The sequence below is a fragment of the Odocoileus virginianus genome, chromosome 17 (assembly GCF_023699985.2).
Source record: "Odocoileus virginianus isolate 20LAN1187 ecotype Illinois chromosome 17, Ovbor_1.2, whole genome shotgun sequence".
In the NCBI taxonomy this organism is placed as follows: Eukaryota; Metazoa; Chordata; class Mammalia; order Artiodactyla; family Cervidae; genus Odocoileus; species Odocoileus virginianus.
Window position 1 is genome coordinate 22,752,431 of NC_069690.1, and position 15,397 is coordinate 22,767,827.

At 42.0% G+C, this 15,397-nt stretch overlaps 1 protein-coding gene across 1 annotated transcript; it reads right to left on the minus strand.

The window, feature by feature from the left end:
• Positions 1-1,733: 1,733 nt before the first annotated feature.
• Positions 1,734-2,663, minus strand: LOC110124847 (olfactory receptor 1A1-like). Its single transcript, XM_020873550.2, has one exon. It carries the CDS (start codon positions 2,661-2,663, stop codon positions 1,734-1,736), a length of 930 nt encoding a protein of 309 aa, XP_020729209.2.
• Between the last annotated feature and the right edge of the window lie 12,734 nt (positions 2,664-15,397).

Sequence of the window (15,397 nt, forward strand, 5' to 3'; positions counted from 1 at the left end):
AGATAAATCCACGAACCTATGGTCACCTTATCTTCGACAAAGGAGGCAAGGATATACAATGGAAAAAAGACAACCTCTTTAACAAGTGGTGCTGGGAAAACTGGTCAACCACTTGTAAAAGAACGAAACTAGAACACTTTCTAACACCATACACAAAAATAAACTCAAAATGGATTAAAGATCTAAATGTAAGACCAGAAACTATAAAACTCTTAGAGGAGAACATAGGCAAAACACTCTCCGACATAAATCACAGCAGGATCCTCTATGACCCACATCCCAGAATTTTAGAAACAAAAGCAAAAATAAACAAATGGGACCTAATGAAACTTAAAAGCTTTTGCACAACAAAGGAAACTATAAGCAAGGTGAAAAGACAGCCCTCAGATTGGGAGAAAATAATAGCAAACGAAGCAACAGACAAAGGATTAATCTCAAAAATATACAAGCAACTCCTGTAGCTCAATTCCAGAAAAATAAATGACCCAATCAAAAAATGGGCCAAAGAACTAAACAGACATTTCTCCAAGGAAGACATACGGATGGCAAAAAAACACATGAAAAGATGCTCAACATCACTCATTATCAGAGAAATGCAAATCAAAACCACAGTGAGGTACCATTACACGCCAGTCAGGATGGCTGCTATCCAAAAGTCTACAAGCAATAAATGCTGGAGAGGGTGTGGAGAAAAGGGAACCCTCTTACACTGTTGGTGGGAATGCAAATTAGTACAGCCACTATGGAAAACAGTGTGGAGATTCCTTAAAAAGCTGGAAATAGAACTGCCATATGACCCAGCAATACCATTTCTAGGCATACACACTGAGGAAACCAGATCCGAAAGAGACACGTGCACCCCAATGTTCGTCGCAGCACTGTTTAGAATAGCCAGGACATGGAAGCAACCTAGATGCCCATCAGCAGACGAATGGATGAGGAAGCTGTGGTACATATACACCATGGAATATTACTCAGCCATTAAAAAGAATTCATTTGAATCAGTTCTAATGAGATGGGTGAAACTGGAGCCCATTATACAGAGTGAAGTAAGCCAGAAAGATAAAGACCATTACAGTATACTAACACATATATATGGAATTTAGAAAGATGGTAACGATAACCATATATGCAAAAAAAGAAAAAGAGACTCATGTATAGAACAGACTTGTGGACTCTGGGAGAAGGCGAGGGTGGGATGTTTCAAGAAAACAGCATCGAAACATGTATATCTAGGGTGAAACAGATCACCAGCCCAGGTTGGATGCATGAGACAAGTGCTCGGGCCTGGTGCACTGGGAAGACCCAGAGGGATCGGGTAGAGAGGGAGGTGGGAGGGGGGACCGGGATGGGGAATACATGTAAATCCATGGCTAATTCATTTCAATGTATGACAAAAACCACTGCAATGTTGTAAAGTAATTAGCCTCCAACTAATAAAAATAAATGGAAAAAAAAATAAAACAACAACAACAGACATTCTCAACTTTACTCTGCTAGTCAGTAGCCTCCTTGGAACAGGATCTAATAACTTTCCTGCCACTCTGCCAAAAGGAGCAATTACATGTATAAATGGATAATAGCATGTCTCATCAAACTGTTACCAGATTTCTGAGAAAAGAAATTTAATGTCTGTATAGAATAAGGTGACTTGAAGGGGGAGAATATTAAGGCTGACTTTTCAAGTATATTTTAATTGGTTTGGTGCAGTCTCTAACATTATCTCACATTGGTTATGAGAAGATTCTCCTGCTGAATAGTTTCCCCAGGGCAGCCTTCATGTCCTGATTCCTCAGACTATAGATGAAAGGGTTTAACATTGGGGTCACTGCAATGTACATCACAGTTATCACAGCGTCCTTTAGGCTGTAACTAGTCAGAGGGCGGAAATACATGCCCATGACTGTCCCATAATACAGAGAAACAACTGTGAGGTGGGAACCACAGGTGGAGAAGGCTTTGAACACACCTTTAGTAGAGGGAACACGTAAGACTGTGGAAAAGACCCGAACATAGGAGATGATGATGCATAGTAATGGCACAGAGAAAACAGCAGCCCCCAGGTACATCATCTTCACATTAAAGTGGATGTCAGAACAGGACAACTTGAGCAAAGAGGCAATGTCACAGTAGAAGTTGGCCACTTCCTGGTTTCCACAGAAGGACAGGCTAGCTGTGAGCAGAGTGTGCGGGAAGGCATTGGCATTTCCAACCACCCAAGACCCAGTGACTAGCAGGACACAGGTCCGTGGGCTCATAATTGTTGTGTAATGAAGTGGACGGGTGATGGCCACAGCTCGATCATAGGCCATAGCAGCCAGGATGTAACTATCTGTGTTACCCAGAGCTAACATGAAACACATCTGTGTTAGGCATCCTCCAAAGGAGATGGCTTTGTTGCCCAGGAGGTGGTTGGCCAGTGCCTTAGGGATGGTTACAGAGGAGAAGAAAATGTCAACGAAGGAGAGGTTGGCAAGGAGAAAGTACATGGGGTTGTGGAGGCGAGCATCAAAGCGAATGGCCAAGATGATGAGCAGGTTTCCAATCAATGTGATGGGGTAAATGAACAGAAAGAGGATGAAGAAGACATCTTCTTCTTCCTGCTGACCGCTAACTCCCAGGAGGATGAAATTGAAGGTAGAGGATTGGTTGTCTTCTCTCATGGATCCTTCAGCAGGAAAGGGGAGAGGAATCCAGAATTAATAGTGAAATGCTGTGTATAATGTTCTTTTTAAGGCACTACTTTTGACTCCTGTAGTTGTTGTGTCAATACCTGGGTTTACCAAATCCAGAGATAGGCAGTACATTGCAGGTAAAACATCCCTGTTGATCCGTGGGGGTAGCTGACAATGAGCCCTTGACACTCATTCTAAGAAGTAAGTCATTTATGAAGTGCCCATCCTCTCCAGTCCCAGCACCATACCCAAACACCTAGGGTTTAACTATTTAACAGGCAATTAAGCTCATATTTGATGTGCTAGAAACTTTGTTAGTTCTTGAGGCAAAAGCATAAATATGGGAAAAGCGCAACTTACCCATTTTTATTCATATATGGCAAAGATTGCTTCAAGGACCTTAGAACTTAATGGAGAAGCCAGAATCGTACGCTAATCTTATCACATGTGAAAAGCAAAGGACAATATTTTGGAGTCTTTGAGAAAGCATTCCAGTGCAAAGAATGGCTAGTACAAGAAGAACCCTAAACGATTGGAAAGTGTTCCACTGACTAAACTGAGAATGAGCCCCAGAGTCCAGAACATCACAACTGCCTACATTGGCATCAGAAAATTGCAGATCATAAAGACCATCTGGGTTAGGTCATAGCAAAGTGAGATCAGTGAATTTACTTCTTGGGCATCTCATTTTTAAGGTAAGCATTCGCATTTGATATGTTTCTTCTCTATTCCAAACTCTTAAATATATGTGATCATAATGTTTTTCTCTTTGACCTTACTTATCTTTTTATTATTATTATTATCTCCTTTGGTGACTCATCCAATTTCATGGTGACTTTCAACTACTACTTAGTAGAAATGGATAGAAAGAACAAAGTAGATAGAATTCAGAGTTGTTTTCAAGGAAAATTCAAGAGAAACTCTAGATATACTAAAAGATTTAGGCAATATTAAAATATCAATATTATATTGTCTTATGCTTCTGTTGTTAGTCATTCAGTCATGTCCCATTCTTTGCAATCCCATGGACTGTAGCCTGCTAGGCTCCTCCATCCATGGAACTCTCCAAGCAAGAATACTGGAGTGGGTTGCCATTTCCTTCTCCAGGGGATCTTCCTGACCCAGGGACCTCTGGTCTGTTCCCCTTAGCAGCACTTACCTGGGCCACTTGTCTTATACATTGAAAATTATAATTTTTAAAAATTATTCCCATTCATGATAGCAAGAGAAGTTTTAAGAAATAGAGAAATAATTCTTTAAAAAAGAAGAGGTCCAGACTGGCTGGGAAAAGCTACAAAACTTTACCAAACAACAAGAAACAAATAATAAAAAAAACAGGGAGATAAATATTAACAGAAGTTTCAATGTTGTATAACTGAAATGTCAGTTTACCTCCAATTAATTTATGAGTTCGCCACAATCCCAATCAAAATACCATAGGTTACTTTAAAAGATATTTACTAAACTGATCCAAAAATGTAGTCTGAGAATAAAGACCCAAGAGAACTAAGAGAGTTTGAGGCATGAGAATAAGGAGAAAGAAACTGACCTGTCAGTTATCAAGATGATTTACTCTGGTAATTCAGACAGTGGAGTGGAATTGGCATAGAAATAGACAAACAGATCTATGTAATATGTTAGAGAGTTAGAAATGGATCCAACACTTGTTAGAAATTGATACTAAACACAGTTGGTTTAGTACTAGGAAGGGAAAGGATAGACTGTACATTTGGTAAAGAGTGCTGGGACAGTTGGACATGTATGCACTGCTGTATTTAAAATGGATAACCAACAAGGACTTACTGTATAGCACAGGGAACTCTGCAATGTTATGTAACAACCTAAATGGGAAAAGAATTTGAAAAAGAATAGATAAATATGTATATGTATAACTGAATCACTTTGCTGTACATCTGAAACTAACACAACATTGTCAGTCACCTATGAAAGTGAAAGTCACTCAGTCATGTCCGACTCTTTGTGACCCCATGGAATAGTCCATGGAGTTCCCCAGGCCAGATTACTGGAGTGGGTACCTGTTCCCTTCTCCAGGGGATCTTCCCAACTCAGGGATTGAATCCAGGTCTCCTGCTTTGCAGGAGGATTCTTTACCAGCTGAGCCACCAAGGAAGCCCAGAATCAACTATACTACAACATAAAAAAGTTGTTTACTGAAAAAGGAAAATACAGAAAAATATTTTTTAAAGAATTAGTTCAAAAAAGCAAAGTTAAGAAAATTTAGAGAGAGATTATGAAATCAGGCTTCCTCCACACTCTTTCTCCTTGTGCTGGCTGGCTGGAAATGTCCAAGAGGCTGAATGGGATGATGGAGTCACATGGTGGAATTAGCCTGTGTCCCTTGGAGAACCATCATCCACCAAGGACACCCAATGGGACTGTTACATAAGGAAAAAAGCTTCATACTGTTAAAACCATTGCATTTGTCATGTATTTGTTACCGTAGTCTGGAATATCCCAAGTAATTCACTAAATTTTTCAAAAAGACTTATAATAAATGATTGCTTCAATCTGTAATAAATTTATGCACCTATTCTGAATGTCTCTTATAGTACATATCAGGTTTATAGTACACACATAGGCACAGGGAATGCAGATAAAATTATCTTTCCCCCGAATATGATGTACTTTTTCATCTCTGCACCTAAGTGAATTTGATTTTCTCTCTTGAATGCCTTTCCCTATATTCACATGAAATCATAATATCTCACAGTTGAGAGGGTTAGTAAAACTGGAAGGTTCAGAGACTATGGTTAGCTCATATAGCAAAGAAGGGTAATGCTTCGAGTTGAGGCTCTTGGCAACATGGCAGACTTAGCCAATGTCAGCAGGTTCCATCCCAATGAAAACACATAGAAATTATAAATAAGTTTAATAAGTAATTGGTGATGTTTGAGGTGGGCCCTGGGGTTTCTTGATGGCTAAGTGGTAAAGAATCTACCTGTAATGCAGGAGATGAAGGAGATTCAGTTTCGATCCCTGGGTCAGGAAGATCCCCAGGAGGAGGGCAACCCACTCCAGTGTTCTTGCCTGGGAAGTCTCATGGACAGAAGAGCCTGGTGGGCTATAGTCCACAGAGTTGCAAAACGACAGAGCACACATGCGCAATAAGTAATTAAGAATGCATACCCAAACCTGAAAGAAAGAAATGGGAACATGTAGCCGTGAGAAACAGAACAAGAGTTGTAAGCAAAGCTGGTGCTGCAATGAACCCTTGAGGTTTCAACCAGGAGTTAGGTCCGAAGGCTGGGATCTGGGGTGTTAATGATCCTTATACAAGATGTGGTCACAGACCTGCATGAAGCAGGAACTTTGATTTGAGTCTCTGTGTAAAGCACTTAAGCATTGTCCTGTTGATGAAAAGAGCACTAGGGGGAAAAAAATTGCCATATAAGACTTGGAAAGGAAAAAACAAAATGAATAGAATTCATTGAAAATGTGATTGCTTCCCAAGAAAATCCAAGAGTTTCTAGATGAACGAGCAGGTTTCAGCCTATGTGTGTGATGTAAATCCATATCATAAAATCCATAATGGCAGTCTACCCAAACTTTTGCCCTTCTCCTCAAACCCACCTTGCTCCCTACATCAGTACTCTCCCGGGAACACAGGTGTCAGGCTTCCCAGGCAGCTCAGTGGTAAAGAATCCGCCTGCCAGTGCAGGAGATGCAGAGATGCGGGTTCGATCTCTGGGTCAGGAGGATCCCCTGGAGTAGGAAATGGCAACCCACTCCAATATTCTTCCCTGAGAAATCCCATGGACAGAGGAGCCTGGTGGGCTATAGTCCTTAGAGTCGCAAAGGTGTTGGACATGACTGAGTGACTAAAAAACAACAATAAAACATAGGTGTCACATCCCTCTTCACTGAGAAACTTAAACCCTTAAGGAAATATTCCCTCAATATTTGCCCTAGAACATCATTTCCATACATGTGCTTCCATTCTGTTCTTTCTCTTCAGAAACTTAGAAGAAAAGTGTGAATGCATCCGTATGTTCACACCTTTCTTCTCTTCGGCTTCCTTAGCTATATAACTCCACGATTCTTTCAGCTGTGGTATTTTCTTTCTCCAGTTTCTGCCTTTATACCAGCTCTTTCCCATTGACTGGTAAATATCATATCCTCTTTCGTCATTCAACAAATATTCCTCAGTCTTACAACTCTTTCTATCTGCTATCCCATTTTAAACCTATGTTGTTCTTTTTTCAGACAGGCTTCTTTATAGAGATGTCTACCTACTGGATCCAAAAGTATATTTTAACCTGCTTGTGATTTTGTCTGTCTCTTTAAATCACTCACTGTCCACCTATCACCTAACAGATGAAGTCCAAGTTTAATTTCATGGAGAAAACTCAAGGACAAAGAATTCATACAATGGAAAAATACATTAGGCAGAAATAGATTATGTATCTCTTTTTTGACTGTTTTGGGTGATCGTTGCAGTGCGTGGGCTCTAGAGTGCACAGACTTAGTAGCCCAATGGCATGTGGTATCTTAGTTCCCCAACCAGAGATCGAACCCCTGCGTTGGAAGGTTGATTCTTAACCTCTGGACCGCCAGGGAAGTTCCAGATTATGTATCTTTAATAGGGGCACAGCGTACAGTGGGAAAATCAGTCTGGAAAGGAAGTTTAGATTCTTTATTGTCTGAGCCCTCAGGATTCCAGGCAATTCAGTTCACCATTTTTCCATGTGATAAAATGACAATAATTCTACTTACTGTCGGGACCAGTCCAACAACGAACCGACCCGAGGGAGCGGTGCCGCAGAAGAATAAAGAAAAAGAAGACTCAGAAATAAAGTGGGGATCAGGGGGCTAATGCCATTCGCAGGCAAAAGCCCAGATCCTAATCCTCGCATGCCTTTTATTGTTAACTTCTACTTCCTTATTCGTGCTCTAGAGATATATGTTCTTTACAATCTCAAACTGGGGATAAAGATATACAATGCACAATCCTCAATGTCAAACTTTCAGGCCTTTCATGACTCTGTTTAGCTCTTCAGCTAGTGAAGACCTTTCTCAGCAACTTCCTCAAGGCTCCGGTCATGAGAACAGTCACTAATGGTTTTCCATCAGTCACATCAGTACTTCAACATCTTGTTTTCAAGATGTCTTTCCACGATGTACTTTTTATTGCTCCCAGCCCTTTGCCTGGGGGTAATGAGAAAGTCATTCTTAGTTTTCAAAGAAGCCCCGTTAATTACAGTACAGGCCTGTGCATAGCATATTCCCTTCACTTACCTCTTGGAAGTTTAGCAAGAGTCAAAAGAGATAATGCATGCAGTGCAGTTGCTGGCTATCTATCCCTTGCTGTGTCTATCATAGAGTCTCTTCTCCAGTATCTGCTGCTCCTACTGGGCAATCAGCTCAGATGCTGCCAAAAAGGCTACTGGTCCCGTGGCCTTCCCTTCTCTCTCATGAATGAGAAGCTTGCAGCAGCTGTTTGCGCACTGTTAGCATTCCTTCTGGGGGGCAGGCACACTGGGGAAAGTGCTAGTCAGTCATGAGCCTAGAGATCAGGTTTTTAGCCCCCTGTACCTGATGAAAAGGAGACAGGACTAGGGTGGTTTGGAAAGAAGAGACTCAGGTTTCCCAGCCTTAGAGCAGAAAAGACAGATGGATCTGTCCTGAATGGAGCCTCCAGATGAGAACTCTGGCTTCATGGAAGCAGGGTGTGTTATAGCATAGAGAAAATTGTGACTCATTCACCAGGTTATAAAGTCCTGAACAGGACTCCTGTGGGTCCTCTTCAGGCCGAATGAAGTCAGACCATTGGTGAGATCTGTTGATGTACTCCTATAGCTATGCCCTGAGGGGACAGAGTGGCCCTTAAGAGTAATTATCCTAGAGTTCTCCTTGAAGGCAGGATGAGCGAGATGGCTTCCCAGTGAGTGTCTCTAGCGTCCAAGCACTGGGCTGACCTATTCTATCCTATTCAGCACGAACTTGGAGCCACCCCTTGGGAGCAACAAGGACTGTGATACAACTGAGCTCTTGGTTTTACTTCCAGTCTACACTGAAGCCTTTCTGGTGTGAAGTGTGGCAGAGAAAAATGATTCTATTTTATCTTTCCTCTACCATTCGATTGGGGCGGGGTAGTCATGGTGGGAATTATACTTTGATATGCTGATGGTGGGTCTCCTACTTCTTTAGATTCTGAAAGCTGGAAAGGGCCTGATGTTATCTAGTCCATTTCATGTATGTGTTACCTTTATAACAACCCTTGATTAGTGGTTATAGTTATCCTATGACCAAGTGTCTGTGGCAGGGAGGTCACAGAGTTTCTGTAGGGGAGCATGGTGAAGACAGCTCTGGCTGGTTTCAATCCTGGCTCTGCCTCTTACTGGAGCTCCCCAGGTGGAACTAGTGGCAAAGAACCCACCTGCCAATGCAGGAGACATAAGAGATGCAGGTTCGATTCCTGGGTCGGGAAGATCCCCTGGAGAAGGAAATGGCAACCTACTCCAGTATTCTTACCTGAAAAATCTCATGGACAGAGGAGACTGGCAGGCTGCCCTCAATAGGTTCACAAAGAGTCAGACAGGACTGAAGTGACTGAGCATGCATGCACGCCTCTTACTGGCTGTGATTGACTTCGGATATTTAATGTCCTGACATTTCTGTAACTGGAATAACAATGAAGCAGCAACAACAACTACATCCTCATAAAGTTGTTATAAGGATCAAATGGATTAATATCTGAAAAGTCTTTAATAAAACAAAGCCTAGCACAGAGTTGTAGTATAGTCACTAAGTCTTGTCCGACACTTTTGCTACCCCCATGGACTGTAGCCTGCCAAGTTCCTCTGTCCATAGGATTTCTCAGACAAGAATACTGGAGTCGGTTGCCATTTCCTTCTCCAGGGGATCTTCCCAACCCAGGGTTCAAACCCACATCACTTGCTGAGCCAGCTGGAAAGCACATAGTTAGCAGTTAGTAAAGATTAACTGTTATTTTACTATTTATTTTTCTGCTTTCTTCATGTAATTGTATAACTCTCCAAAATCTTTCATTAGAGGCTACACATGGTAGTCACTGGAAACTTTAATTACATTTTCTTGTAGACAAGGTTCAGGTTATATTTCCTTTTGCTCTGTTGTTACTTGCCCTGGGTTCAGATCATGTTTCAAAGTCCATACCATGACGTCCCACGGTATACTTTCTTCTTAGGAATAACATTTTGCTCTTGGTATCATCCTCAGAATCTCTTGTGATTTCAAACTTTATTTACTGGGGTACCCATTAGGGTCAAGGAATTGTGGAATAATATATAAAAGAACTATGAAGGAAATAATGCTTTAACACTCAAGTATTTGCAAATATTATCTGTGGGCAGTGATTACAGCTTCACTAATGTATCAAGGAGTATCTGACCATTCCTTTCCTCCCAAAGAAAAATGAATCTCTGAATAGAGAACTGTTTGTTGGCAAATTTCAGGCTTGATTAAATCACTTCTCCTTTAAAGCTGTCTTTTAAAAGTAGAAATGATATAGGAAATATACTTGTAAGAGAAAGGAAGTAACACCTTAATTGCTTGGAAGAAAAAACTATCCTTGCAAACAGTTTAAGAAAGTGAAGAGAATAATTTTTTATATAAATTATTTTTCATGTTCTTAAGATATTTTTAAAAAAGCATAAGTCAGACAAAAATTTAGAAGACAATGAGACTGCTCTGGAGACAGCAGACAGAAATGAAAAAGGCCAAGAACAAAGATTTTAGTTGACATTTTAGGTGAAATTAACATCAGAAAAATAAATTTTTAAGAAAATAAGAGGGGGAAAAAACTTGTAAAAGAGAGCTTTATAAGGCTATCAGAAGATTTCTCAGCAGAGATCTTGCAGATCCACAGAAAGTAGGATAATATATTCAAGGCCTGAATGAAAAAAACTGCCAACCAAGAATAATTTACTCAGAAAAGTTGTTCTTCAGAAACAAATGTGAGAGAAAGACTTTTTCTAACCAATAGAAGCTGAGAAATTCCATCATCATCAGACTTGCTTTACAAGAAATGCTGAAGGGAGTTCTTCAACCTGAAATGAAAGGTCACTAATTAGTAACATGAAAACATATGAAAATATCCAACACACTAGTGAAGATAAACACAGAGTCAGATTCAGATTCTATAATGGAGTGGTGTGGTAACCATTTAATGCTAGTTAAAAGACAAAAGTATTAAAATAGCTATAGGCAAATGTACCATTTAAAAAGAAGTAAATTATAATATCAAATATATAAAGACAGAGAGTAAAAGAGCAAGATTTTTGTTTGTGATTTAAGTTCAGTTGTTATCAGTGTAAGATAGACATTTATGTATATATGATGTTTTATGTAGGCCTCTTGGTAATCACATGGTAAAAATCTACAGTAGATTCACAAAAGATAGAGAGGCAGGAATAAAAGCATATTACTACAGAAAAGCATCAGTTGACAAAGGAAAGCAGCAAGAGTGAAAGAAAGGAACAGAGAACGACAAAACAACCAAAAAACCAATCAATAAGATGGAACCAATAAATCCTTGTTGTTGTTGTTGTTTAGTTGCTGAGCCTTGTCTGACTCTTTTGTGATTCCATGGACTGTAGCCCACCAGGCTCCTCTGTCCATGGGATTTCCCAGGCAAGGATGCTGGACTGGATTGCCATTTCCTTTAGGGGATCTTCCCAACCCAGGGATCAAACCCTTGTCTCTTGCATCTCTTGCATTGGCAGGCAGATTTTTTTAAATCACTGAGTCACCTGGGAAGCTCATGACTCAGAGCTTAAAGCAACAGAAGAGATGGATACCCAATGTCAAGCTTCTTCTACAAACAAGAGGCAGTTAGGGGACACGTGGGGTCTGCCCCTGGGGGGACCCCACAGGGTTCTGCTCAGTTACAGAGATGCAGAGCAAAAGATATTGTCTCTTAGCACAGATATACCAGGTGTGTGAAAAGGTGAAGTCGTGTGTTGCTGACACCATGCCTCCTTTTTTACTTGATAGAATCTAATGGAACCTAGCAGACCTGAATGACCTTGCCCTGAGAGATCAAATATGGCTTCTGGGAAGGGGGAGGGCATTGGCGAATGGATTTAAAAATGACTGCAGCCTCCGATATGTCCTCACATTGGTTATGAGGAAACGCTCTTGTTGAAGAGTTTCCCTGGGGCAGCTTTCATAGCTTGGTTTCTCAGACTATAAGGATTTAACATTGGGGTCACAGCCATGTACATCACGATTATCACTGTATCCTTCAGTCTGGTTGCTTAAGTTCAGGCTCATTCTAAAAGCACTCAAAGCACTTAGTTCCCTCACCATGTTTTATGCTTTTGGAGTCGTATTTTACATTTCAAAATTTTATGTATCACTTTAATGATTTTAGATTCAGATGATTTTTACTACTTTTGTCTTTTCACCTTCATACTAACTTTATAGGTGATTGACCCACTAGCTTTATTGTGTGTTTGCCTTTACTGGTGAGATTCTTTCTTTCATAATTTTCTTGTTTCTAGTTACAGCCTTTTCTTTGCTATTTAAAGCAGCTCCTTTAACATTTTGTGTAAGGCTGGTTTAATGGTACACAAATGAGCTCCTTTAGATTTTGCTTCTCTGAGAAGTCTTTATGAACTTTGAATTATACCCTTGCCAGGTAGAGTATTCTACGTTGTAAGTTTTTTCCTTTCAGTACTATAGTAAGTCCCCTACATACGAACAAGTTCCATTCCAAGAGTGCTTTTGTATGTCCAATTTGTTCTTAAGTCCAGCAAAGTTAGCATAGGTACCCAACTCACACAATCCGATATATAGTTGGAGCATGCTGCATGTATACTAAGTCGCTTCAGTCGTATCTGACTCTTTGAGATCCCATGGTCTGTAGCCTGCCAGGCTCCTCTGTCCTTGGGATTCTCCAGTCAAGAATGCTGGAGTGGGTTGCCATGCTGTCCTCAGGGAATCTTCTCAACCCAGGGATCGAACCTACATCTCTTACAACACCTTCATTGGCAGATGAGTTCTCTACCACTAGTGCCACCTGGAAAGCCCATATAGTACTGTACTCTAAAAGGTTTCTAATACCTTTCATACAAATAATACATAAAAAACAAACAAAAAATAAAACATTTTTAATCTTGCAGCACCGTACCTTGAAAAGTACAGTAGTACAGTATAACAACTGGCATATAGGGACTGGCATCAAGTGAACAGGCAGGATGAGTTAATGACTGGAGGAGGGAGAAGGGCTGGGAGATGGAAGAGCTAAAGGATCGTCAGCAATAGCAGTTGGAAGACAAGGTGCATTTTCACTCACACCCGATGTTGATAACAGCTTCTGGTTCCTTGCTGGTTTCAGTTCTATCTACTAACTTACGTGACTGGACATGAAAACACATATTCACATCTTCGAAAGTTTGAAACTTAAAGGTTTGTATGTAGGGGACATACCGTATCATGCTAGTCCCTTCTGGCCTATAAAGTTTCTGATGAAAAATCAGCTGGTAGTCTTATGGGGTTCCCTTGTACATAACTAGTTGTTTCTTACTGCTTTTAAGACTCTCTCTATATCTTTAACTTCTGGCATTTCAGTTATAATGTGCCATCCCGTGGGTCTCTTTGGTCATCCTGTTTGGGACATTCTGTGTTTCTTGGACTTGGGTGGCGGTTTCCTTCACCAGGTGAGGGGAGTTTTACATTTATTTTTGGCCGTGTGTTTCTTGGACCTGGGTGTCGGTTTCCTTCACCAGGTGAGGGGAGTTTTACATTTATTTTTGGCCGTGTGTTTCTTGGACCTGGGTGGCGGTTTCCTTCACCAGGTGAGGGGAGTTTTACATTTATTTTTGGCCGTGCAGCTTTGTTGCTGTATGCGGGCTTTCTCTCGCTGTGGTGAGCAGGAGCTGCCCTCCAGCTGCGGTGCGACGGCTTCTCATTGTGGCGGCTTCTCTTGTGGTCGCGTGGGGCTCTAGAGCTTGCAGGCTTCAGCAGTTGCGGCACAGGGGGCTTAGTTGCCCCGCAGCATGTGGAATCTTTCCAGAGTAGGGGTTGAACCTGTGTTCCCTGCATTGGCAGGCGGATTCATATCCACTGGACCACCAGGCAAGTTCCTAGGGAAGGTTTTAGTCAGCCCAAGAGACAGGCAGTTAGTAACTTTTCTGAAAGGAAATCCCAGCGCTGTTGGACCACTTCCTTCCCCCTTTTCAGCAATGCTCCTGAGGTGATGTAAAGGGCGTGGGGCAATTACTAAGCTTCAAACTCCCACAGGACCCCTGGGAGGGCTCACACTGAGGCTACCTGGGAAATACATAAATAGCACAAGTGCCCTTATAGCTCAGAGCAGGGAACCCTAGGGTTACTCTGGAGGTCCTGTGTTAGTGAACAGAAACACCCCTATCTGCAGGCCTGTCCTGGAAGCAGGCAACCTGGACACAAGCCTGTTATTACCTTCATTGCTCCACACAGGAACAGCCTCTGAGTACTCAAGCAGATTTTTCATGTTAATTTCCAATGATGTAGACCATGGAAGAAGAGGCCGACCTACATTGAAGAAGTAGGTCGTCCTTGATGAACATGGGCAGGGAGGTAAGCTCCCTCCACAGCTGGGGTGGAACACAAGCCCCCGTACAGCCCCCATACACAATAGCAAACACTGCGCAAGCTGTCCTGGTGCAGTGAGGACTGTGAAGGTAGATAAAGCATTCGCTCCATCTCTGAGATGTCAGGTCAAGAAGGGAGGAAAATACCTAAGTATTTGTTAAGAAAAGCACAATGAAATCTTGACTCTTGCATAGTTTGGGAGGAAGGATGATGTAAACCTAAAAATCTCTTCCACCAGAAGATAAGAGATGCCCCAGGCAGTTTATGGGAGCTGCCTAAAATGAGGGGCACAGTAAATAGGTGATGGGGAAAACCAGGCAAAGTAGGTTCCCTGCAGGCTGGTATGCCCAGAAGGGCTCCACAGAGACAGCAGGGGGTTTATTATTTATTGATTTATTTATGGCTGTCCCGGTCTTTGTTTTCTCTAGCTGCGGTGAGCAGGGGCTGCCCACTAGTGCGGTGCTCCGGCTGCTCACTGCAGTGGCTTCTCTGGTTGCAGAGCGCAGGCTCTGGGGCGCGCAGCCTTCAGTAGTCCCTGCACGTGGGCTTGTAGTTGCAGCTCCTGAGTCCTAGAGCACAAGCTCAGTAGTTGTGGCGCGCAGGCTTAGTGGCTCTGCCATGTGTGGGGTCTTCCCGGATCAGGGATAGAACCCATGTCTCCTGCATTGGCAGGCAGATTCTTAACCACTGAGCCACAACAGGGAAGCCAGGGAAGCCTAGCAAGGGAATTTAGAACCAGCCCCCCTGCCCCCTGGACAGTGTGAAGGACAGTTTCTTTTACACACAGAAAAGTCCAAGGCAAATCTTCTAGGATGGCTGAGGATTTCATATTTTATTAATAGCCCCTGCAGGGAAACTCAGAAAGCTGGGCACTCTGAAAGGGGGAGTCTGTTTTGACTGAGAAATTCCTTCCCATGAGACTGATTCTTGGTATTGCATGGCCCAAGCTTGGATGGGAATTGGGAATGTCCACCCTCTGTCAAGGCAAGGCTGAAGCGGGTCTGCTGTCAGTGCAAGCTTCTGGACTCCTTGAATGTAGGTTCCATGGGTATTGTACCCCTCCTTCTATCCACACAGGAATTCAGGGAAGCTGCCTCTTTGCTTCTCTTGTGTTTGTGAAACTCAGTTTTCTGAAAGAAAAATGG

Coding starts and splice junctions, on each gene's coding strand:
- LOC110124847 (XM_020873550.2), bottom strand. CDS start 2,663: ATGAGAGAAGACAACCAATCCTCTACCTTCAATTTCATCCTCCTGGGA.